The sequence below is a fragment of the Tachypleus tridentatus genome, chromosome 13, assembly GCF_004210375.1.
Source record: "Tachypleus tridentatus isolate NWPU-2018 chromosome 13, ASM421037v1, whole genome shotgun sequence".
Lineage (NCBI taxonomy): Eukaryota > Metazoa > Arthropoda > Merostomata > Xiphosura > Limulidae > Tachypleus > Tachypleus tridentatus.
The window spans coordinates 110,346,857-110,374,749 of NC_134837.1; the positions used below are offsets into that span (position 1 = coordinate 110,346,857).

Sequence of the window (27,893 nt, forward strand, 5' to 3'; positions counted from 1 at the left end):
TCAGAATATATTAATATCTCTAAAGTGTGACATTTATAATGACAAATGTTTAAAGTTGCAAATAAATATTAACTGACTTCCTTTATTTCAAAGTTCTAGCCAATTGTGGAAATGCTTTAGGGCTTCTATCAAGTTGATCTCCCCTATAATTCGGCTTTTCTATAGTAAAAAAAAGTCAAGTTAATACGAAGAATTTTTAGAGATAATTGTACAATATCTATAATATTTGGAGGCAGAATTTGGTTCGGAGAATATAGACTAATCATAAAAATATCAACAGTAGTGAGTGATACTCCAGCATAGTCATTTGTTAAAAATACTAAATTGCACGTGCCTATTATGGCTGTGACAAATGCAAGCAGTCTGGAGAATGTATCAAATCGAATGACATATCTAAAAACAAATGTAGAAAACAAAAATACGTTGCTTCTAATAAAAGGTGCATGAGAATCATTATCTCGGGTTGTTACCAGTTCTTGAGTTATCTTTTGTTATCATTCAGAAATGAAGTAGAAGTCTTATGACTCCTTAAACGTCGACTACTTTCTTATAGCATTTTAGATTTATCAGAAAAACTTATTAGGCCTAAATAACACATTCCTTCAGAGTTTTCTAGGAAGTATAGATCTTTGCAAAAGGCTTGATCACTGGAAGACAACTGAATTTCCTCAGTTTCTATCTTATACTGGCTTTGCTGTTTTAGGTAACATTCTTGTTAAAGCTGTTTTCAAAATATTTCTACTACTGTTTGTTGGCACACATATATTAGCAAGCCCAAAGTTGTGCCTAATCAGTTGTAATTTTGCACATAATGCTCTAGTGTCTTGTACAGCATTATGATCAAGTTTATGGGAATGATTTGTTAGTGTATAATGTTCACGGATTAGTTCACCTTGCGTATGATGTTAGAGCTATTGGACATTTAGATTTATTTTCAGCTTTTCATGTGAACATTTTCTGAAGACTTTAAAGACGTTTGTTAAAAAACCTTGCACACTTTTATTGTAACTTGTTAACAGGATATATGAATACAGATTTTGACAGATAGTTGAGTTGTTTGTTGCTTGACGTTTTTTGGTGTAAAACAACTAGGCTATCTGCACCAAACAACCACTAAAATGAAAAGTAAAATTCAGTAAAATGTAAAAATAAAGTGAGTTAAAACGAAACAATTCCCTCTCAAATAGAATTTAAAACGTCAATGTTCCATAAAAATGTAAAAAATACAATTAAGTTGTACAGCGTCAATATTGTGAATAAAGCTGTCCAACATTCAAGGCCATAATCAAAACATGTGAAAAGCACGACTGTGACAGTATCAAAACAGGCGGATTTACCTCTGATGTCAGTGAGCACTTTTTTCGCGAATACCGACGTGGTCAAGTATCCAGAAACCTGGATAGAAACAGAAGATAAAGAGAAATGGGCTAGTCGTTTCTGAACATCAACAAGAACATGGTGAGAAGTAACTTGAAACAATTTCAGGACCAGTAGAAAACTAAGCGAGTCAGTGTAAGTAGTATAATCTGTGTATTGCATAGCCCTTATGAAATCCAGGACAAGAAAAATAGCCAGTAAACACAGAAACGAAAAGAGTCCTATGAGCAACCATCGAGCCACAACAAACTATGGCAAAACCCACAGAATCACCTGATTTTGAACCACCCGTATAATCGAGAATAGAAGAACGGTTCAAAAGATGTTCAACAAAGAGAAGACTGTACTTCCGCTTGGGAGTATTCTTCTTCCTCAGATGACTCAAAGATAGGTCAGAGGTGGAGTTGTTAATAAGCCATGGCGGGATGGACTGATTGGTGAAGACAACATTGTCATCCAATGATAGGCCCAATTTAGCTAGTTGTGCTGTGATGCTAATGCCAAAGGTACGAATGACAGACTATCTGTTCTGAAAGTGCACAGACCGTTGTAGAAGGAAGACACAACACCAAGTAGGATGCTGTGGTAAGGATCAAAGTTTAGTAGCATACTACAGAGTAAGTAGCAAATGGCAGTGGTTAATAGGAGTTTGTGGAACTTAAAGTACAAACTCTGGATTAGAAAAGTGCAGAAAGCCCCTGTTTAGAACTGAAGTCACAAATGGTGAAAGTAGTCCAACATTTTCAAGGGCGAGGTTTTGGCAGAACCATAGACCAGAGGCACATAGTCCAGTTAGGATTGAATAAAAGCACAATACAGTTTGAGCACAGAACATTGATCTGTTCACAAAAGATGGAAGAGAGAACACAGAAGATGTTCAGTTCTCTCATACACTTGACACGTAGCTGCTTGATGTGAGGAATGATCGTAAGCTTATGATAAAGAATAAGCCCCAAAACTTTGCCTCAGTAGCAATGGGAAGAACTACATCACCAGGACAAGTCTTGAGATCTGTATGTTGACCCCGTTAATAACAAAAGTGCATACAAACAGTTTTGAAGAAAAAGGTAAAACTGTTTGCTGCAGCTCATTTCAACAAGCAATTGAGGGCAGTCTGAAGCTACCTCTCAATAAACTTCATATTCGACGACCAACATGACATACGTTAGTCGTTGATATAGAGCCCATTTGCAGCAGTAGGAGGAAGTTTTATAGTAACAGCTTTGACCTTTATACCGAAAAGTGTGACACTTAAGACACAGCCCTGAGGAACTCCAAGTTCCTGTGTAAAATAACGGGAAAGAGCCAAACCATACAGACTTGTAATTTAATAAAAATGGGCAAATGGCCTTGCAACTCATTAATGGGGGGTCCTGCAAAATGATATACCTCCATAAGTGTCATAAAATCAAAGAAAACAGAAACAATATGTTATCTCCTGAGGAAAGATTTCACGACTGATGTTTCAAGTCAAATAAGATGGTCCACGGTAAAGTGTTGTTGATGAAACCCACTTTAAATGGACAAGAGAAAGTTGTTTGATTCAAAAATCAAACAAGACGAGCGTTAATAATCCTCTCTATGACTTTACAGAAACAGATAGTCAAAGCAACTGTATTATAATTATAAGGAATTTTGGGATATTGTACCAATCATGATGAAGAACGTTTTCCTGCCAGACCAGATTTTAACAAAATCAACCAGAAGAAATGCAGGAGAGAGAAGTGAACATCATTAGGTCCGACTGATGCACTGCAGACTGATGAAGAGCAAGCTGGATTTCCACCATTGTAAAGTAGCACTTATAGCTGTAGAGACAGTTGGCCCATAATGAAAGAAGCGATCACTTTGCTCGAGACATAATGGCTAAAAAGCAGGAGAAGGGACAGAAGTGCTGGAAAGATAGGCAAAGTTCTCGCCAACAGTATTGACAATGTTCTGTACATCAGTAATTTCCTGGCTATTGGGGTGTCAAATGGAAAAGGATTGGCAAGCATACCACTCACTGACCTTCCAAATCTTGTTTTATATGACTTTGGAAGTAGTGGTAGAAGAGATGCTGGTTGTAAACTTATTCCAAGATTCTTTTTAGCTTTGAAGTCAGACTTGCCAAGCATTATTACGGCCTTACTTGAAAGCAATACAGTTAAAAAGAGTGAGATACCTGTAAATGGTATCCCAAGCCCTTTTTGAGCCTTCTGTGCGTGATGGCAAGCTGGAGACTACCATGGACAAGAATACTATGGGAAAAGTGTCAAGGTTTTAGGAATAGGATGAGCATCAATTAATAAAAGGTAGACTGACAATAGCAGGATAAATTTCCGAGAGAGAAGTGAAAGAGAGCCAGTTTCTCTCAAAAACTATAGAAAAATGATCATTGCCCTGTGGGTTACAGTCAATATTCCCAAGAGAAACGAGAAAAAAATGAAGGGGAACAGATAAATGATCAATAGCAGTAAAATATTTACCAATAACATGAAAATATGTGAAAGTGTATTTTCTTACAGCAAAGCCACATTGGGCTATCTACTGAGACCACCAAGAGGAATCGAACCTCAGATTTTAGCGATGTAAATCTGAAGACATACCGCTGTACTAACGGGGGGCATATGTGAAAGAACTAATACTGACGAGAAATAGGTTGTGGTTTGTGAGCACACGTTCACCAGAACGACCCTTCCCATCAATATCAGCACCACCCCAGATATTACTATGCCCTTTAACGTATTCCAAAATGAAAAAGGAAGACAGCACAAGGTTTTTCTGATCATAAGACTCCCCAAGAAACAGGTAGAGAGAACAAATAGTTACGGTATGACTCAAAGAGATACGGATGACTACAACTTCTAAGGGTGTACTGAATAGCACAGACAGGAAGGGAACATTCTAGACGACCAGCAGTGTCACCCAACCATGAACTAGTCCATCGTACAAGAAATTATTCCAATATAAAGAAAACTGTCGAAAAGTGGCAGAATCAGCAGGTTTCAGGAAAGTTTCCTGTAAAAGAATGACACATGGGATGATAGGAACCAACAAAGGTCATTTAAATTATAACAAAAATCTCAACATTTCCAATGTATCAAAGTGAACATTTTACTTAGGTGGAGGAAATCTGGGTAGAGAAACCTTCTGTTTATAACCACGTCATTTTTCTTTATTAGGAAAAGGGCCTGTTTTGTTACCATAAGCAAAAATGGGAACAGAGACAGAAGTAGATATTGACTTATCAACTCGTTTGTCCATGGAGACAAAAGATTCTTCACGTGGTAGAAAAAACTCTATCAGAGGTATGGAAAGATTCGTCTGCTTTCCCACCATAACACAGCCTAGCATGGCCAAGTGTGTTAAGGCGTTCGACTCGTAATCCGAGGGTCGCGGGTTCGAATCCCGGTCGCACCAAACATGCTCGCCCTTTCAGCCGTGGGGGCGTTATTATATGACGGTCAATCCCACTATTCGTTGGTAAAAGAGTAGCCCAAGAGTTGGCGGTTGGTGGTGATGACTAGTTGCCTTCCGTCTAGTCTTACACTGCTAAATTAGGAACGGCTAGCACAGAGAGCCCTCGAGTAGCTTTGTGCGAAATTCCAAAATAAACAAACAAACAAACAAAATCCCACCATAATAGTGGAGCATAATACAGCGGTAGACAATAAATTCTAAGCCTTGAAGTACGCAATTTTATTGACAGTTTTCAAAATGTTACTTCTTTCTCTTCCACACACTGAGGACAGGAGAGAAAGTAAGAGAGATGAAAACCATTACAGTTAATTCAGTGAATGCCCAAACTGCTAACACTGAAAACACCGGAAAGAGTTAGAAATATATAGCTATGTCTTACAATGAGGATAACCTGCTTTAATAGAGACAGGCAGACATGGAGATGTAAAAGTCAAAATGAGAACATTGATATGTAGCATAATCCCATCTTTATAAGAAAAGATACGTTGCATTACAGAAACACTTTGACAGGAAAAACCAGTAAGGATCTCTGACTCAGGAATATTTTTCAAATCTTTCTAATAACTTCTCGTGAGTAACTTAGGGAGTAACTTCCGTGGGTATATCACCAATGGCCTTAAAATTCCTCTCTCTAATTTCGACAACCAAGGTAAAGTTTTTAACCAAAGTTTCATAAAATACAAGAGAATGTTTGATTGCATTTGAATTTATCCCTCTGATAAGAAATGATTTATCATTCTAGGTATACTGAGGTAACATCAGTGTTTGTCACAACCGAGCACTTCTTTCAGTGTAGCAAATGTTCAAGTCATAATAATTCAATGTTTTGAACCTTCGGTCGAAACTTCAATAGTTGTGACAGCAATACCTAGGTTTTCATGAATTTTTTCCTTCACACACATATGAAAACGAAAAATCATCTGGGCCAACTGGAAATCTTGATAAATTTCCACGTAGTGGTAATTATTTTTAAGCATTTGTAGTATGTACGTTATGCTTTCAAAACATGCTTCTTGTATTGTAATATAATTTTTAAGTTGGATATTAACACCCAACTCAATCAGTTTCATTAGAAAATGACTCAAAGTTATGTTGATAAATCTCAAAATTGACATTAGTTAACTGTGTAATATTCAAATATATTGCGTTATATTCAGATTATTTTTCTGCTTCTTCAGCTATTGAGAAACGTCTTTATCTTATGATGGAAAAGATGTGACAGCAATAATTGTAACATACTTTGCTGCTGAACCAAATTCTTAGCCATCTAACAAGCAATATAAAAGTCGAGAGTGCACTTGAAGATGTCTTTTCCAATTTCAGTTTTCACATCATGGACATCATTTAAAGAAACCGTAGAGATAATGCGGACTTGAGAGACAGATAGTAAGCTTTAACACTTACAAAATAGATGGCATAAAGGTCCGGCGTGGCCAAGCGTGTTAAGGCATGCGACTCGTAATCTGAGGGTCGCGGGATCGCATCCCCGTCGCGCCAAACACGCTCGCCCTTTCAGCCGTGGGGGCGTTATAATGTGACGGTCAATCCCACTATTCGTTGGTAAAAGAGTAGCCCAAGAGTTGTCGGTGGGTGACTGATGACTAGCTGCCTTCCCTCTAGCCTTACACTGCTAAATTAGGGACGGCTAGCGCAGATAGCTCTCGAGTAGCTTTGTGCGAATTTAAAAAACAAACAAACTATATTAAATGAAAGTTGGCATGGAATTGGGTGCTGATGTCGGACCAGAGCAGTCAGGCCAATATTGGCTCACTATGCAGTTAGATGCCAGACCTATTCCCGTATCTGATGCTAGCCCGATACTTTTGCCGTTGTCATGACAACAATTGTCCGACATCATTGTGCTATTTGTGTCAGAACAACTGCCATCTTCCTTCTCCTGGAGTCAAAACAATTCCCTGGAACAACTTGAGCTTCTGTTAGTGTTGTTCTCCGATTGTTCAAGAAGTTTAGCAGATCTACTTTTAAAAGTGGTTTTTATTTAACTTGATTGGTACAAATGGAATCTTCCATCAACAAGTAAATATAGAATAAAACTTTAAAAGATAACTGATAATGAAACAAAACAAGGTAGTTATCACCTTTATCTACATAAATTACGTTACACGTAACCTATACCAAACAGTTGTTTATGCAATATTTTAAACGAAATATTAGTAACTTGCTACTGATAACTAAATAAAAGTTTTAGCTCAGATAAAAGGAAAACTTAAGTTATGGAAAGTTATTTTGAATTTACATAAACTAAATATCTGAAAACTACATCTGGAAATGTGTATAGAAATCTCAGAAAAGCAAGGAACAGTAAGTAATAAATCAGGATAAAAGAACATTTGGAGTGAGGTAGTTTAAATAATCAATTAATTCCGGATAAAGTGCTTGATTAGCGGTTAAGACTGTCATTTGATTAAGAATCAATTATTGAAAGGAAGCATCAGTTCTTTATTTCTAAGCTATTAATCGGTGGTTCATAATAGTGAGTCTGTGGGATATATGATAGTAACTCCATTACAGAGCAACTGGCATTATGATATTAAAATGACAACTAAGAAACCTAAAGCATCTGTGAGATAAGCGAGTTTTCTATTCCAAACACTCAGTTAACATTCACGTTGAACAGCAACATATGTTTAAGTAAGAAATCTGAATAAGTTTGTGTGCATGGAATTATAATTCTATTTAACAATTAATCCAATGAATACCTGTGAGTATGAAGGGCCTGTACTTTACTTCTACATACGTAATGAACAGGCAGAGCTCCTAACTAACACAGGTATTGGCTACAACTGCAGTAAATCACAGTAGAAAATCCCTTATTACATTACAATTTAACTGTGTTAGTATCTATCTAGGGTACTACATGCTTTTCATTAATTGTATTTTACTTAGCTTAAATTGTTATCTGTGGGCACTGTAGTGTATGTGGCTTCCAATTATGTGATTTTTAGCTCCAATGAATACAGCCTATAATTATATTTTATGGTGCTGAACTCAGTTTACTGGCTTATAGATAACAGTATGATGATGGTGGATAATACTGAATATTGAAATATGGCTGGTTAAGTTGCTATGATTACAACAAAAACAAACTTTGGGCAGACTGTGATATTCTAATGGTACATACAGTAACTTAATATGCGATGTTGATACACACACATATATATGATATTATACATATACAAAATAACACAGAAATGTGGTACTTCAAAAATACCATGTGCTAACCTTTCCTAGTTCATTAAGTTTCTACACTTTAGCAAGTTCGCACCTATGTTTACTTATAGTACGTAAATAACAAGTCTTAAAATTATTTGATCTTATTTCTGTGCCAGTCATACGTTGTTCCGAGCCATTCTTCACTCGGATTTCTGGTATTTTTTTGTTCGAGAATTCCAATAGGCTTGCCACAATGAACTTTTCTAGGTTATCACTTATGCGTAAACCAAGAAGCTTTAAAGACTTAGTCTTTTCCTTTTCTTAATGGAAGTGACCAATGACATGAACGAAAATATACTAGGTAAAATTTTGTAAAATGCTCGTATTAAATTCTTACGACAAGGTGTGACTATCTCTGGTCTCGTATTGTACAACTATTCCTGTGCTCAGACAAACACTGTATTAATTTGTGAAATTCTTATGAAAATTCTCTTTGAATCAAATTTAAACCCACTCAATAAACATTCCTTATACTTTCAGTCGTTGCGATTTGTTTAATAAAATTTTCAGTTGTTTATTTTAGTGCAAGGCCACACAATAAGCTATCTGCGTTTTGTTCAATACAGGGAATCGAATCCTAGATTTTTGCGTCAAGTCTGTAAAAGAGACTGACTCAGTGGGAAGCGATTTACTTTATTTTTTGTTGAAAACCCAATAAAAATCAATTGAAATGTTAGAAAAACAACGTTTTTTCAATTAAAAAATCTTATGTTATTTTACAACCAGTGAAATCTGAACGAAGTACGTTATATAGCATACGAGATATATATATATAAACAGACTTAACTGTTACGTTAGTATCTGGCTTAACACATAAATATTTTAAACTTTATATAAATAGCGAATGACTTTAATACAATCAGTTAGTTTCTTAAAATTTAATGATATTGTCTGTTAGGTTATATATATTTAACATATATAAACACACACATATGTATACGAACGTACCTCTGTACGATTTGTTTTTTTTTTTGGAATTTCGCACAAAGCTACTCGAGGGCTATCTGTGCTAGCCGTCCCTAATTTAGCAGTGTAAGACTAGAGGGAAGGCAGCTAGTCATCACCACCCACCGCCAACTCTTGGGCTACTCTTTTACCAACGAATAGTGGGATTGACCGTTACATTATAACGCCCCCAAGGCTGGGAGGGCGAGCATGTTTGGCACGACTCGGGCGCGAACCCGCGACCCTCAGATTACGAAGCGCACGCCTTAACGCGCTAGGCCATGCCAGGCCCACTTCTGTACGAAAGTAATAGGTACAAACTTGGTGATTAATAGTAAACCTTAGTTGTTTTTTTTTTAGAAAGATATAATTACTTATGTTTTTATGTATTCAACTCTACCTTCCTTCTATTCTTCTTGGTATTACCATCTCTATGTCCTTATTTTTCCAAATTTTTTCATTACTTGTTCTCCACCTTTTTGTTTACACAATTCCAACTGAAGTAAGTTCATTAATGAAGATTGTTTTATTTTAAAAATTCAATGTTAATATTTATTTTCAATATAATTGTCAGTTTCATCATTGCACTTGTAAGACAAAGGTATGTCTACGGACATACCGGTTTCGCTACCCGTGGTGGGCAGAGCAGAGATAGGATATTGCGTAGCTTTGTGCTTAATTCCATATAAATATACTTATAAAGCTTTAAAAGATCAGATTTCGATACCGGTAGTTAGAAAACAACAGAACGCCCGTTTCTGTAACTTTAGTATTAATAACAAACAATCCAAATCTGTAGAATGTGTAGGAAATTAATACATAAGCAGTCAAGCAAAACAAAATAATCGTGATAAAAACAACAGATCCAAACGTTTGATATATGACGTTTCAATTACCAGAACAAGTACCCCCCTAAAACTTTAGGATGAAAAATGTTTAGAGCAGAAAATGTGAAACGTCGTTTGCTGTTACATCTTTTTTAACATTAGCCACAATATAATTACCATAATCAGCTCGCTAATCTAAATTGTTGTTACTTATCTATTATTTAAGGAAATAACACTTAAGCGCATAAAGATGGAAAAGTATAATGAAAGAGGGCAGCATAGTCAGTAATTAATCTCATTCGTTGAATTACATAGAAAATTAATATGTAACCAGTCAAGCAAAATGAAATCAGAGGAATGACTGCGTTAAAATCAGTAAATTCAAACTTGTAATAAATAACATTTAAATGAAAAACCAGCTCAAACAAACAAGCTAGAGACGCTGCATAAATTAAAAGGATCCCCAGGATATAGGCTGTAATGAAAGATATGTGATGTATCCTGGGTTTTGGGGGTGACTGAGAAAGTAGGACCCACATTGCGGTGATGATACACCGTCTTTCATTCTTAATATCTATATGACAGTGTCACATAAAGTAATTGATTTAAAAAACCAAATAACTCTGAGTTCTGAAATGTCGAGTCGACTAATCAGGTCCGGATAGCTTAGTCGGTAGATCATTAGGTTTGTTTTTTTTAACCTAACAGTCTGGGGTTCGAGTCCCTATTCTGGCGAGTATATGTTTGAGGCTCGGCATGGCCAGGTGATTAAGGCACTCGAATCGTAATCCGAGTGTCGCAGGTTCGAGTCCCCGTCGCACCAAACTTACTCGCCCTACCAGCCGTGGGGGCGTTATAATTAGGCAGTCAAACTCACTATTCGTTGGTAAAAGAGTAGCCCAAAAGTCGGCGGTGGGTGGTGATGACTAGCTGCCTTCCCTCTAGTCTTACACTGCTAAATTAGGGACGGCTAGCGCAGATAGCCCTTGTGTATCTTTGCGGGAAATTCCAAAAACAAACAAACAATACACTGATGTCACAGATTGTACCTGAAACGAACTGCTTTAACATTTCTTCAGACACGTGATTCCCTGGTTTCAATACTACGAAACCACGTGGAATTTCTCTTAATTCACAGTCTGGAATTCGACGACAGCAGCGTCCTCTATATCAGGATGCTTGCACAATATTGACTCTATTTCCGATGGAGAAACTTGGTGGAAGCCAATTTTTATCATTTCTTTTAAAAGGTCCGTGATGTAAAGGTTTCATTGTTTATCATAATGGCCATAGTCTCCTGTGACGTGAATGAATATACAAAAGTACAAGTTTATTTGCTATGAATGATCAAACGGATGAACTAAAAAGTACAAACACTTTTGTTTGTTTGTTTTGGAATTTCGCACAAAGTTACTCGAGGGCTACCTGTGCTAGCCGTCCCTAATTTAGCAGTGTAAGACTAGAGGGAAGGCAGCTAGTCATCACCACCCACCGCCAACTCTTGGGCTACTCTTTTACCAACGAATAGTGGGATTGACCGTCACATTATAACGCCCCCACGGCTGGGAGGGCGAGCATGTTTGGCGCGACTCAGGCGCGAACCCGCCACCCTCAGATTACGAAGCGCACGCCTTAACGCGCTAGGCCATGCCAGACCCAGTACAAACAGATACTTAAGTAACCATATCGTGATATGTTTTATTTATGCTTCTAGAACAATCCTGTTAGTTAATCTTTTATTTCTTAAATTCTGTCTAAGGCTCATAACGATAACTTTCCTAGTTTGTTGGCTGATTGTTTTATTTTTAAAAACGTACTCAATAACATCGGTTTAACCAGTTTGGTGGATATAAATTACATGTTTTGACTTTCCAGAATTGGAAAACGTTTAGAAGTTTGTGTATTTAATATGCGTGTAAATAATAAGTTACTCCTTTTATTTTTGTTTTGGAATTGTAAAAGTTTTGCTTATCTGTTTTATATACGATCAAATTTTACCAGTTTGAATTATAAATTCATGTGCATGCGCATAAGTTATTTTGCAACAAATAGATCCTAAAATTAATATGTATCATTAACTTTCATGAAATATTTTAATAAATTATTTTCAGATAAGCTAAACAAAGGAAGGGTTAACAGATAAAATAACCGACCAGCTAAGTCCACTGAGCAGTCACTAAACAACTGTTATCTTATACGGGTTATTTTATAAACTCATAACCTAAGAACTCAAAGTAAACAGATTAAATACTAAATGTAATGACACCCCATATATATCTTTACTGATCGATAGATAAATGACAGCCTATCACCCATTAAATTCGTCTTTCACCAACCTGTTGCATACCAACCGTCTGGAGTAAATGTTTCTGGCGTAATTACACAGTTTTTCTACTAGCCTTTCATTAACTGAGGTCCACGAATAAACAATTCTCCATCGTGACCTGGCCCTAGAGAAATACCAGTGTTAACATCGACTACCTGTGAAGATAAAATCGTAGTTCTGTATTTGAATAAGTTTTAAAGAGCTCCAGGTTAGACCGATATATATGTAGTTATCAAGTGAAAAAAATCTCTCACGTTTCAATCACAACACTCTATATGTCTTGTACTTTCAATTGACTTTTCCAGTGAAAATGTTTTGAAATACATGTAAAGATAAACGGTTAAATTAGTAGTTTTTAGTTCACTCTGAAGCTTTAAATTGCCAGTGCATCAAATGATACTGTGTAATTATGAGAAAATTATATGTTTTCTAACATCAAAAGTGTTTTACTATCGTTTTGTAATTTTAAAGTTCATATTTCATGATCAGGTTATGAGAGCTGAGAAATTAAAATTCAAAATAATAATTGAATTAATAATAATTACAAAAAACTCTAACCATTCAATTTGTAGGCATGTTATAAAATGCCTATTTCGTGGTCAATGAATTTTAAATACATATTGGAATTTTAAAAACCATAACACTTCGTGTTGCGTCTTTATCGTAGTACATATAAGAAAATTGGATAAACGTCGAGAGTGAGACAATGAACCTTCAGTTCGGTTGAAGACACCAGTGTTCCTACCGAATTTAGGGACCCGGCATGGCCAGGTGGGTTAAGGCGTTCGACTCGTAATCCGAGAGTCGCGGGTTCGAATCCTCGTCACACCAAACATGCTCGCCATTTCAGCCGTGGGAGCGTTAAAATGTTTCCGTCAATCCCACTATTCGTTGATAAAAGAGTAACCCAAGAGTTGGCGGTGGGTGATGACTAGCTGCCTTCCCTCTAGTACACTGCTAAATTAGGAACAAATAGCGCAGATAGCCCTTGTGTAGCTCATTCTATGCAGTAATTGATTAGGTTACACAAAGGATTTTGGAGCATCACCATATCCATGTCACCACGTTCGGTCGTGCTCTATCTGATGTCCGTGCATCTCGACAATAATCTGCAATGTAGTTTCCATTAAAAAAGCCTACGTAGTAAGGCTGTCATCTTTATATGAAACCACTCCTCTCTGAGGTCTTTACATATTCACCTCAGTGAACGAGGTCGATCGTATATAAATCCATAGGTGCTGCATTCGACGACTTAATTGGTATGTCTTTATGTGAAATAGCATGAATACCCGTTTCATTCTCTCGTTGCTGGAGATGTGTAACAATTTGATGGAGATATGACTAGAAACCTTATCTTGACAAACCTTTACCCTCTTGAACTCTTGTACGTACTGTTGCCCGGGGGCAAGTGGACGGTATTTGTCATTGACCTTTGTGTTCGTGGGTTCTTTCATGTTATTAAACGCAGTCTGTTGCTTACCACAGCTGTGGTATGATTTGTTGTAGGTATCTTTCTGGATACTTCTGGTCTCTAAGTTGGTCCTTTTTTTTAATGCCATTAAGCACAAAGGATATCTCCGTCTTAAAAAATTCTAAATCCCATATTTGAACACATAGTTTAGGTTCGAGTGTATGAGTATTTTATGTCATAAAGAACTGTTATATACACTTCTGACAGATTATTAACTATCGGTAGCAATTCACCACCTCCTAAACGCTAAACAGATATCAGTATGTAGTTCCGATACATTCCGTTCCACCGCGACTTTGTATCAATTGCTGTTTTCACGTGACATACTGATCTGCGTATTGAATATTATTCTATATACTGTAATAACCTTCTATATAGGTCGAGTTTCATTCATTTTATGCTCAAGTCATTTAGCTATAAGTCGAGCTTCGCTCATCATACGTCCAGTTTCACTCGCTTTACGTCTCGAGCTACTCGCTATGCGTGGATTGTGACTCTCTAGATATGGAAATGAATAGCTTATAAGTGGAATTAAAGAAGACTGTAACAATAAATCATCCACACTAGGACTTATCATGCAGACTGGAATACTGCAAACACATTATCAGTTAAGACACTATTTATAATATCCAAAAGATACAGTTACCATAGTGTTTTTTTTTTCAACGTTTAATAAATAAATATGAAAATAACTAGTAAAATGTCTTAGTTCGTAGAAAATTATATACGATAACAAGTATGATATAAATGGTTCTTACACTGACGGACATCATGTAAAAATAGGAATACTTTCATGGCATCTTCTTCGATGGCTTCACGATGATGAATCTCTCGCATACATGTGATGTCATATTCGCGTACTTTGGGGTTGTGTAGAAGAGTGTTTTGGGTTACTACTGATCCTCCAATTATGGTCACCTGTTCATTTAAATATAAATATTTTGTTTGAGACAAAATGATAACAGTTGTAGTCTAGTTAATATTCCTATAATAACACCATACTATTTTTGATCTTTTAATATAAGACAGTTTTACTTTTACAAAAAGAACAAAAATCACAGAATAACTAAAAATTACCTAAGTTAACGCGCTGCTAAATTTTGATGGCGATTTCATAGAAAATACATTTGTTTATATTAATATTGTTGCTATTTCTTAATGCAAGTCTACACCATGGGGTTTCTACGCTCTGTCCACCGAAGAAAATCGAAACACAAATTGTATGTCTGTTAACTTTACTTCTGACCAACGGGAGACTTTTTTCTTACTAATTGTTATTAAGAATGATATGCCCACTAACAACACAAAAGGGACTATCTAATTTGATAGAGGATATGATGAGTCTTACTGTATGTATTAACATAACGTGCTTTCAAATACAAGTACATCAACACTCTTTATACTATTTTCTATTTATTAATGAGCATTCACAAAGATAAGAGTACTGTTGAAAAATTCATATGCTGTCAGTTTTGGTGCTGATGATTTTAGGAAAAGCGTTTGTTTTCATCAATTAAACAATATGTACCCAGTCTAGTCTGGTAAACAAAACACGTCTTCGTTTTGTTTTATTTTAACATACATGTTACATAATATGTTCTCCAATTGGTAAACGACAAGCTTCCAGATTTATAACCCTAAAATCTGGGGTTCCATTAACAGCAGTGGATATAGCACAGATAACTCTTTGTTTAGCTTTGCACTAATGAACATTAACTACATCAATATTGTGTTTCAAGCATAATTATGCATTACAATATATAACAGTTTTCATTTTCATATTGCTTTTAATGGCATTTTCACTATTCTTACTCTTCGATTTACTTTGTGAGAAGGACTGTGTGGGGTGACATTATCCGAACGAGTGAATAGCGGATTAGCTCTTGCAAGACGTAGAGTCAGAATTAAATCCTTATTGCAATCACCACATACAACCTTTCTCAGATTTCTTGAGAACAGAAGTAATATAAATATACAAATAACCAATCACTAATTGCTCTCACCTGATCGTATTTGCTAAAAACCATGAGAACCCTATTATAACTACTTAAATTAAGAAATACTTTTAACTTTTATAAAGAAGACAAGTATCGAAAAAGTGTTAGAAGATTATTAAAAAACATAAAACATAATTTATTATTTTTGTACTAATTTATCAAGTTATAAATTTTTAAAAATTTTGTGTTAATATTTAGAAATGGTTCAAATGACAAAAACGAGAATTTTGATTACTACCAAATGGCTAAGCCTTTTTGCTCTTTAAAAGACTATTAAGCGTTTGAGCTGAATTAGCAAGCTACTACACCAAAGAGCTTTATTTAAAAGTTTGTTTTTAAGCAAGTGAGTGAATTTGTGTAGTATATTAATTTTCACTAGAAACTATTGGGATACAAGAGTTAATAATACAGGGAGAAGGAGCTAAAAGAAAATATTATTCCAGAGCTTTTGAGATTCTTGCTCCAACAATGAATGTTGTTTTTTGGATATCAAATGTCTAACAATTGACTACAACTGAATATACTTTAGTTAAGTTTTATAGCATGTAAAGATAATCACATAGTATGCCTACGTTATGATTTTGAATCTCTTCTAAATGGAGATTCAAGTCATAAGATGGAACGATGACAAGTCTTACTCCGCTTATTAAGATGTTTCGGATGAAAACGAAACTACTAATGTGACTAAAAAGATAAGTCCCTTAAAGAACGTCGTTCGAAAAATAGAGGAGAACAGTTGGTTGGCTGAAAATAGTGTTAGAATAGATCAGTTGAATGACTCAAGTCTAATAAAGCATAGGTAATACAGAGAAAGGTGAATGTTAAACGTATGCAAAATACAAAGAGTAAACTGATTCCTATGCTAAACGTTCTTAAATTTGAATTGACACACAAGGCAAAAAACAACGACTCAATATCATCCACCGTCAGCTCTTGTGTTACTACTGTCGAACTGAACTGTGAGATTTAACCGTCACTCACCCACAACACCTCAGTACGTAGCAAGATTTTCTGTGGTAACGGATCTCAAACCGCGGACCCACAGCCCGTTAGGATAAAAATCGAACCGCGGTCGACCCTGTTTGAATGCAAGAATTCAATTTAAATATAGATAAAACAAAGAGCTAAACATAGTTGCTTCGATATAATGGAAGAACAAATAACACAGAAATTTATGTTAAGTATTATAGTTAATATAACTAACAATCGATGGTAAAATAGCAAAACGTTCATAAATATCAACACAATAATCAGTATCATATTAAACGTAACGAAGGATATATATTAAAGCAACAGAAGTAACACATTTATATATATTGAATACGATATTTAATGTTGCAGCAGTGAAATGACCAAGGGCAGGCCTGAGTGGGCTGTGATCTGGCCACTCAGAACCGAAGCTCTTCTTATCAGAATCTATTTCATGACTCCCTCATCTCAATATGTCACACCAAGCGCCTCCTGCCTGTCCATCGTAACTCCAGACTCAAACAAACTCTAATAGGAGATACTTTAGATACTGTATTATGCAAGGTATATAAGAAATATGTAAAAGTTTTTTTTACAACTTTCATGTAAAGATATTGATAAATAACGTGAAAGCATACCATACATGCTGTCTAGAAAAAAAAAAGAAGCAGAAACAGAAGTGTGTTGTGCATATTGAGAAAGATTACTATTATGTAGTGGTTGATATACACTGCACAACAAAGTTTTTGCTTCTTGAACACTGTTGGGTGTTCCTTATAAATTTTTGGCTGTTAATCACAAAAATCACATCCAAATTTTACCATCACGTACCGTTTCATCGAAATCTTGGTTTCACCAGGACATTGCTACAATGGAAAAACGATATCATGGCAACTGGAATCCGTCAATACTTGCTGATTACTGTTGGACACTACCACGTGATGCACTGGACATTGAATACAAACGAAAATCAGGAGCAAAACACTTTTAATTATGTTGAACTTAATGGCGTATTAGAAACATAAACGCAATTAAATACGTTATTGCCGGTAAGAAGTTAACTGTCTATTTCTCAGAGTTCCTACGTGATGAACCAAAACCAAAAATATATTTGTGCATACCCACCAGGTACCTGTCACAATCAGCAAAAACTTTTCAAAAAAATTGTTGTGCAGTGTATTGACTGTTCCACTACTTGAACCGGAAATTTACCCGTTGTTCATTACTTTATCATGGTCCGTCGTTGATGTGTTGGTAGAACACAATTTGAATACCACGTAAATTAAATAGACAAATTTAACAGCTAGTTTGAAAAGTTGTGTTGAGTGATGGTCACTTCATCATATAATCTTCAGTCTGAATATTTGCTTAATGGGGAATAAAAATGAACAAGTTTTGTTGCCGTAGAATTAATCCCTTCGCTACCTTTAATATGATAATAACAATTATATGGATATTTATGAATACTTTCCTATTTTTCAATCGATTGTTAATTATATTAATTATAATAATAAATATAAATGTATGTTATTTGTTCTTCCACCATACAGAGAGAGCCACATTTAGAATACTTGCTAAGCTAGAGAACGAACACTTATAAGTCTTCATGATATTGTGCCAAGTAAGCAAAAATTAACTAGATGAGTTCCTAACCTTACCTTCTGATGCCTGTACAACTCTTACTGAATCTGCCATTCGTAATGTTCACAGGCATGTTTGGAGTGACTATGTTCTATAAAATAGTTGATGTACATGTACTTGCATGTCAATATTCAAGTAAATCAGTTGTGTACCAAAACATACGTCATGATTAAAATAACAGCAAAACTAACGATATATTTATCATATATCAACAGCTTAGTGAAATCAACTTTAAATACGTTAAAAACACAAATGTGTAGGCGAACTAAAGATTATTTTTTTCATTATTTAATTTGTTTATTATTAGTTAAACGTTCCATGTTTTAGTTAATTTTGTGTTATAATAATTTGCACACTTTATTGTATCTATATAATTACAAATTTTATATTCTACATAATATTCGTTTAATTGAGTGTTTTTGGAACTTGTGTTATGAAGGTCCAGATATAAGGAAGTAAGGAGTGCAACGTTTGAAAACTTATATTTAACTCCTTTTATAACTGGAAAATAACAGTCGTTTGATTAGATAAAAAATATTAGATATAAGTTTTTATGCAAATGTTCTGAAGTTTGCCAATGCTTTTGTAAATAAGATGAGAAACATCATAAACTTATGATAATTTTCTCCTCAAGCTAACAATCTATTCCATAAATTTCATACTTGCTTGACAATGCAAGGCTATTACGTGTTTACATTAACCATCACTTAAATTTATAACATGAGAATAATCACTGACATAAATAATATAAAATATTAGGTTACTGCATAAGGAATTGGCCTGACTTAGAAGCATAGAAACACAGTTCTTGTGATCTTTGTTATGTGAAAACATACCCCCCTTGTTTCTATTCTATTAATCACAAAGTCACAATAAATCCCGAACATATTTTATATGTATATAACACAATTCTTGTTTCTGTTCTACTCTAGTGTCTAAGCCTTTCCTATGCTGTCTTGAATCAATTTTATTTCCCTGCAAATAAATATTTTTAATCCTCTATTATTGCAATATTTACTACTTGTATATTAATTTCAAGTTTATCTAAGAATACAGCATTATCTTTAAATATAAAATAATGGTTGATACAATGAAATTTGTAGTGTTATGCATATTGTATACAATATTTGGCATTATAATAAATAAACCACGTATTTATAAGGCAGTAATTGGAAATTACAATAATCTCAACCCTTCCATGACAGTTTATTTTTATTTCATTACCTGGCAAAATTTTCCAAAGTCCTTTTCAATATTTGCATGTTTAGTTAGGCTTAAAGCGCATAACAAATATTCGTTTACGTACTTGAGTTTCTCTGACTTACAGTTGTGGTTTGGTTACAGTGGATTATTATGGGCACGAGGAACATTTAGATAGACTTGTCCTTGAAATAAGGCCTCATTCATGATGTTAGTAATTTACAATTTCAAACTGAATGGTAAAGTTAACTTAAAATGGTTTAACAAGACAGATATGCTTTGTCCTTTGCTTAATGCAAAGGTCTAATTACAGTACATCCTCCATTATTTGCAACACAAGAAGCGAGAGAGGCAAGCCAGTTGAGAATGTGTTTTATATGGCTGTCCGCTAAATTTCTGAGAAAGCGGCGTTTTTGTGTATTATTATAAGCAAAAATTGTGTCTGATTTATTTTATTTCACTGGCTGTGTTTGACTTGTTTGCTTTTCGAACACGCTATTGTTCCTCCTTTTACTGAGATACCTTATTAAACTTCTTGTTGGATATAATTTTTATCTGTGAATATTACAATAGTAGAGAAACCTAACTCGCCCATTTACACGCACTTTCTTTTGTTTCTTTTGAATTTCACGCAAAGCTACTCGAGGGCTATCTGAGCTAGCCGTCCCTAATTTAGCAGTGTAAGACTAGAGGGAAGGCAGCTAGTCATCACCACCCACCGCCAACTCTTGGGCTACTGTTTTACCAACGAATAGTGGGATTGACTGTACATTATAACGCCCCCACAACTGAAAGGACGAGCATGTTTGGTGCTAAGGGGATTCGAACCCGCGACCCTCGAATTACAAGTCAAACGTCTTAACACACTTGGCCAAGCCAGGCCTTACACGTACTAAATGAGATATTCTCACATTCTAGCGAGTATTATTAAGGACTTTTTTAACGGGCGCTAGTGATTCGGGTTTTAATCTTTGCAATATCACAAAATATTCCCAGCAATTTAATCTATGGATGCGTTATAATAATGACAACCAATTTCTTTGCGTAAATGGTAAGGTGCTGTTGACTGGTTACTTTCCCTTTGGTGTCAGCAATTCAAAATTAGGGACAAAGATTAATAGTCTTAGTAGTTTGTTTTTTTTCCATAAATAGAACTTACAAATATACATGTTGATATAAAGAAAATGGTTTAAATTGTAAATATTACGTTTTTAACTTTGAAGTTATGTTGGTTTGTCCCGACGTACAGTGAATACTTACGATAATAATGGATTTCACACAAATTCTACTATAAAAAAAAACAATCGCATCATAATTCACTTTCTTTGGTAATATGCAGCAAACAAACTATAATGTGTGTGAACAACAGCCTTGGGTGTACCTGTTGTTCCATGAGAGAAAGCAATCAATCAAAGTGTTTCTCGTGGGTTGACCAGTGTAAGCACAACCATCACCTTCCAAAAGTCCATCAGTCTTTACAAACACTATAATGTTCTATAGGAAGGATTCATGATAAAAGTACAAGTAGGTAATTCTGTTGAAAGCATATTGTTGTACTCAGAATTCATCTAATTCTCACAATTTATGACGATGGAAACATATTGTTGTAGTTTTATAATTTAGAAGTTGAAAATTTACTATTGCATAAAAAACAACGTTTTCTGGAAATGTGGTGTTTTTTGTTAAATTTAATACCGGATATTTCCACTGACAAAATGTGTCTGATTTTCTTGTTGATATTTGTGTACAATGTTCGTAACATTCATTGTTCACCCTCAGGTTAAGTGTTCCTTCTCTTGCTTATCCTGAATTATTTTCTTCAACCACGACATCTCCAGCTCCAGAAAGTTCCAGTCATCTACGAAGATCCTCTGCGATTAAGGTAATTTTAGATTAGCGAAAAATATAAAAAATATAATTAAAACATATATAGATTTAAAAATAAACAAATAAAAACGTATTTCCCTATTTTAGAAATTCGTGGTGACGAGAAACCGACTTGAATTAAAAATATATCTCAGAGGGCTGGTATGAGTATTAACACTTTTATTAATCGACTTTCTTAGGTCATCTTCTTTTGAAGATGACTTAAGTCAGTCGAAACGTTGTTGAAGCTTTATTTTGATAAAATTGTTAATACCCATACAAGCTGTCCTAAGATATATTTCTATAAATATTGGCCCGGCATGGCCAAGTGTGTTAAGGCGTTCGACTCGTGATCCGAGGGTCGCGGGTTCGAGCCCCGGTCGCACCAAACATGCTCACCCTTTCAGCCGTGGGGGCGTTATAATGTGACAGTTAATCTCACTATTCACTGGTAAAAGAGTAGCCCAAGAGTTGGCGGTGGGTAGTGATGACTAGCTGCCTTCCCTTTAGTCTTACACTGCTAAATTAGAGACGGCTAGCGCAGATAGCCCTCGAGTAGCTTTGCGCGAAATTCAAAACAAATAAACAAACAATTCTATAAATATTTTGTTAAGATGATTTAAACTATTTTGGATACAAAAATTCTATAAGACCAGTAAAATAATAAATTAGCATAAACGATATAATGATTTTTTTTTCTTTTCAGTTGTTATTTATTGTCGGTTCACATTTCACTGCTAGCCGTACAAATCGTGACGATGCAGGTAATGTCTTAGTGTTTGTAAAATGACAAGTTCTAATAACATTTCAACTAAACAATTTTTATATATGTGCTTATATTTGACGGTATAAACAGTAGCCTTGCTTCATAAGAAATGTTTTTTATTCGAGCTAAAACTTGAACAACTGAACACTAATCTATATTCATAATGTTATTATGCTATACTTACCTGAGGTGTCATTTGGTTTTTTGCTAGGCTTATGATAGCCGCTCCTAGAACTGCAATAGAAACCTTCAGAGCACAAACAAAATACATATGGTTTTAAGCCTCGCCGCGTAAGTGCTCTGGAAACCCTTCTGCCATAATAATCAATCTGTTTGACGCTATCTGAATGTGAGTTATCATGTGTTATCTGAGAAATAAGAATAATTAAACTCGACAACTTGACAATAAATTAATTTTTTTCAAAATATTCTTCTGAAATAAAAAGCAATGTATCCAATAAGGAATAAAACACTTCATAAACAGTGAAACAAAGAAGTTTCATGTTATTCTATGGGCTCGACAAACTTTCGACAATCTAACACTTTATCTGTAACTTAGCTTATTTCTTAATTTCTTAACTTAGCTTAATTTCTTAGCTTACTAAATATGGGCCTTTTATTGCTTAATAGAGCGCTCAACTAGCAGTCTGTAGACAGCGAATTCAAATATCATAATCGAATGTGTTTGCACTTCAGCCGTGGAAACATTGTATATAGTATGAGAAGACCAATTCCACTATTCTATCAAAATAGTTCACGAGTTGGTGATGTTTGGCGTTGACTACCTGCCTTCCTTAAGTGTATCATCTCTAAATTAGAGACAGTTTGTGCAGATATCCTTCAAGTAGTTTTGCGTAAAATCCAACAAACAAGTGTGTAAATGTATTTGATTTGGGAATTTATAGTTTAATTTAAATTTATCTATTTGTGATTTTGTAATAAAATTTAGATTTAATAAAAGACTAAGTCATAAGATCTTAAACGAATTCTCGTTACGTCAGTATTTGAATAACTTAAAATTTTATTCATGCAATGGAGTTAAGTACAAAAGTTAATCGACAGAAATACTTACTAGTAAAGATCTATCCTTGTGTTCCTTTAGTGATGAATAAATTAATTCTGGAAGAAAGATTTCGGGGATTTCTAAAGCAGGTCGAGAGGAGTGAAGAAATGATTTCTCTGACACCACGGGTGAGACAACACTGTTTATTTTCTCCATAATACACTATCTTCTCTTTTGAGATACACGACTAATCTCACTAGTTGTATTGACACATGCAGATTGCTGAATGACTTAGAAATAAGTTGCAAAGAAGCGTTAGCAGTTCAACAAATACTCACTAGAGAGGTTGGGTGAACACACTTAGTTCCTGTGCTTTTTTTCAAGATAAAACTCGAAATTTAAATCTGCTGTATATCAATATAGAATTAGTTGTTGCACCAGGTGATGCCAGGTTAACTTAGTGAAACTTTGTAACCATAAATACTTTCAACAATAAACAGGTTTTATGTATTAAAGTTGTTTCACTCAACGTTTCGTTTCTACAACTTTCTCAAACAAGACTTATTACTTATACTGCTACACTCACGATGTGTAACAAACTCTAGGCTTCTGCATTTGTCTATGGACCAATAGAGAGTTAGGAAGGTCATGCCAATAACACAAAAATAAACAGTAATATCAAGATCTAACGATACGGATGTAGGTATGAAGCCTAAAATAACACTGTTCTCGAGTGTAAGCTAATCTGTTTGTGATTTTACAATAAAATTTAGATGTAAAAGACTTACTCATAATATCTTAAACTGGGATTCTCGGTCCTTCAGTTTGCTAGTATTTGCTAGTAATGGTCTGTCTTCTATAACTTCAGTGATTAGGAACTTTATCATACAAAAAAATACGATAGTGACTCGCATGGAAACTAAGTTTCTGATGTCAAGTGAATTGTGATAAGTCCTTAAGAGGTTTCAGTTATCAAGTAATACCTAGTTATTTGTATAATATTGTCAAAGAATGTTGTAATCCATCACCTATGAGCTCTTCTCAGTTCATACCTTTTAACACATACTTTCTCATCCACACGGATATGTGTTATAACTTTTGTACATAGAACATTTCTACAACCACTGATTGTTAATTAATGTCTTAAGTTTCGCCAGTTACATTTATTTGTTATATAAATATATGCTTGTACATAATTATGTTTGCTAAAAAATAAAGCGTCAATACATTCATCTATTTGACATAAATTCATACGCAGGATTCGTTACAAAAAAAAAAAAAACACCAGTACTTTTAGGTTTAGTTTGTTTTGAATTTCGTGCAAAGCTACACGAGGGCTATCTGCTCTACCCGTCCCTAATTTAGCAGCGTAGGACTAGAGGGAAGGCAGCTAGTCATCATCACCCACCGCCAACTCTTGGGCTACTCTTTTACCAGTGAATAGTGGGATTGACCGTCACATTATAACGCCCTCACGGTTGAAAGGGCGAGCATGTTTGGTGTGACTAGAGGGGAAGGCAGCTAGTTATCACCACCCACCCCCAGCTCTTGGGCTACTTTTTTACCAGTGAATAGTGAGATTGACCGTCACATTATAACGCCCCACGGCTGAAAGGGCGAGTATATTTGGTGTGACGGGGATTCGAACCCGCGAACCTCGAATTACGAGTCGAGTGCCTTAACCACCTGGCCATTCTGTGCCCCAGTACTGTTAAAACTACACAGATGTGGTTAGCGAACACGTGCAGGTTGTTAAATATAAGCAATTTTTAAAATGTTTTGTTGGTGCAAACGAAAAACATAGGTCAATAGTTACGACACGTTCGGGTGTTTGGATTTTATTACCATTCAAATATATTGTTATGTGATGGGGTTGAAGTCCCTCCGTACGTGCTGTGTCATCATTATTATTTCAGCATAACATCGTACCCTGACCGATACTATCTAAATCATCGTGCTTTCTTTGAATTTCTAAACATTTTAAATAATAGTATCAACTGAATTCAAGTATTTTACAGAAAGAAAAAAAATTATATATTTTTGTCCTGATATCTCTGTTTAGCTAATAAGCCTTCTGTAAAATGTGAAGTGTAAAATAATGTTTTCAAAAAAGAAACGTTGTTCATATGAAAAATGACATATGTCAAACATACAGCTACAAGAATTAAATACTAATATTTTTTTTGGAAAATAAATATTTTGAAATTGCAATTGATTGGCTTTTCGTTACATTTATTAAAATGATGTTGATAAATGCAAATTTTACTAGTAAAATAATACAATACGACTAAATGATAATTAAATTTGCCTTTGAAAATGAGCTCAAAGCTGTTAAGACGTTAGTTGCGTAATTTTCAGTTTATAGATTAAGAAATATTTAATTAACTTAAAAAAATAAAATACATCAGAATAAAATTGAAAATCGTGCAGAATTTTAAAAGGCACAAAAAGTATGAACTAAACGTAACCTGATGGATACTTAAGATAATAAACTGAATGAGAAAGCAGAAACAAAATTCAGAATTACAATACAGTATTTACAAACTATAATATGGGAGGGTTCTATACAGGTGACAGGAGGCTGTATAGTTCTTCCATCTCAAAGACGCTGATGTTTTAGACAGAATGCTGCTATTATATGTCTAGTCACTCAGATGATCCTTTTCTCATTACATAAAGACCCAAACATCTGTCTACTAAACCACCTTGGCTTACCAGTGCTGTCATCATCAGCCAATAATTGATATGTTTATGGGGCCATTTTGGTAGCTTTATGATCCTGAAAATGGTAGCACTTACATCTTATCTTACTTATCTTAAACTGTATATTTGTGTGAACGTAGCATATTCTTTCAACACTCAGAAGGTCAATGCAGCTTCATGAATATATTAGCTAGATTGAAGAATGTGTATATCTCTTCGAAATCTTGAAATACATCTTTCCAACACAACGGGGTAGTTCTTTAATACATTACTGGACAGGAAGTAACATTGTTTCATCCATTTCTTCCAACTCAATGAAAGAGACTCATGTGAGCTCTTTCATGAATGAGATTGCAGACGAGGAGGTATAAGTGTTTGGGATAATAGGTGTCTTGCCTAATTAGGTTCGACACTTTTATCACAACAGACTTGGTCAAAACCCTGAGCGTATCATGATAAGTCTTTCTCAATGGGCTTATTGGTCTAAAGATCAAGTAATGTATTTGGAGTGTGGGCATCCATTTAAAATTTTTCATTTTCCTTTATCTTAAGAACAGGTCTTACTCATTTTTACTTTATGTGCAGAATTCAAGCTTAATTACTGATCAGAAGAATAAAAATATGATAACCACTGGTCAAGAATAATTGATTTTTATAACAAAAATTACGACTGACGAATCTAAGTAATTAATGTAAAGTTAAGTACTATAATTAGTCAAGTTGCAAACAGAACTTTTCTTACGTATTAGTCATAAGTACCCGTCACAAGCATTAATGAATATCCAATCTACATTGCTTCTGAGATAATTCATACAGGTACATCTGTCATGTTACCTAGCCCTTACCAACGGGCCCCCAGTGGCTCAGCGGTATGTCTGCGGACTTACAACGCTAAAAACCGGGTTTCGACACCCGTGGTGGGCAGAGCACAGATAGCTCATTGAGAAGCTTTCTGCTTACTTCAAAACAACAACAACCTTGCCAATGGTCTAACTAGTTAGCGAATACAGTTAACTGAAAAACACGTGAGTTTTTCCATTACTGTTTGGTTTTGAACAACAAAGTACTGGTACTAATGTGGAATAGGGTAGAACTATAAACAAATGTTTTAGGTAAGTACCTACAATTAAGCTAAATATTTTCGAAGCAAGTCACTACTTTTTTTAACCCATAAAGTTTCATAACTTGTATGTGCGCAACTTCTAACATACGTCAAGTATATCATACAACAATAAGAATAATCATGCTTGAGTTTACGAACGAATAGGTTCTTGTATCTAACATAAAATTTATTTCATAAAGCTATAACCAGTTGTGAGATTCAAACATTTTAACAACCGGTTCTATCTTGCTTTACACTCCCCCAATTTTAGCAATGGAAAATAATAACTAAAATATCTAACTGAAATAATTTATTTAGCATGCTTTAAATATTTCCAAATTACTACTTGATTACCATTAAAGTATTTATTCCTTCCACTTTGACCCTGCTGTCATCAGCTGTGTTTTTTAAAACCCATGTTTGAACTGAAGAAGTGGGATCCCATGAATACAACGTGGAGGTCATTCAAATTAATTGTCATCAGGTTTGCCACATTTTTTTAACTGTAAGGCAGCTTCTTTTATATATGAATATATGATAGCCATTATTAAAACCATCTTTCTGCCTCTGTGGAATTAACAGTAACAGTATTGATGATGTTTTAGCGTTTTGTACAGTTCTTGGAATCTCATGATCGTGGCGTGATTTCATAGGACATTTTCCACAGAGTCACGGACGTCATTGATGTTGAATTTGTGATGAAATTCATACAATTTTTCTTTAGTGGCTTTCCAAGGGACAACAACTTTATCAATATTCAAGAGTCTGGTCCAAGTATGTTTACCAGTTCATGAATTTTATTGTTATTTTTTGAGCATTTTTTTCAAGTGATCACAATACATCAATCTGGCTTTCATATTTTTCAATACTGCTTCCAGTAGTTTTTTGACGAAGAAGGCCTATATATCTTAGGTTTTCAACAAACTCAATATTCTAAAGGTGTCAGAAGCAATGGTTTTATCATTTTTTTTTCAAAGGTTCCCCTACTTTCTTTTGAGCATTTC

The 27,893-nt window shown here is 34.9% G+C and overlaps 1 protein-coding gene across 1 annotated transcript in view; it reads left to right on the forward strand.

Moving 5' to 3' along the window:
* Window positions 1-23,113: 23,113 nt before the first annotated feature.
* The window catches only part of LOC143236241 (sodium- and chloride-dependent GABA transporter 1-like), an 11,354-nt gene continuing 6,574 nt past the window's right edge, over window positions 23,114-27,893 (forward strand). Inside the window, exon 1 of the mRNA XM_076474519.1 lies at window positions 23,114-23,272. Coding sequence (XP_076330634.1) covers window positions 23,114-23,272 — 159 coding nt within the window. The remainder of the gene's footprint in view (window positions 23,273-27,893) is intronic.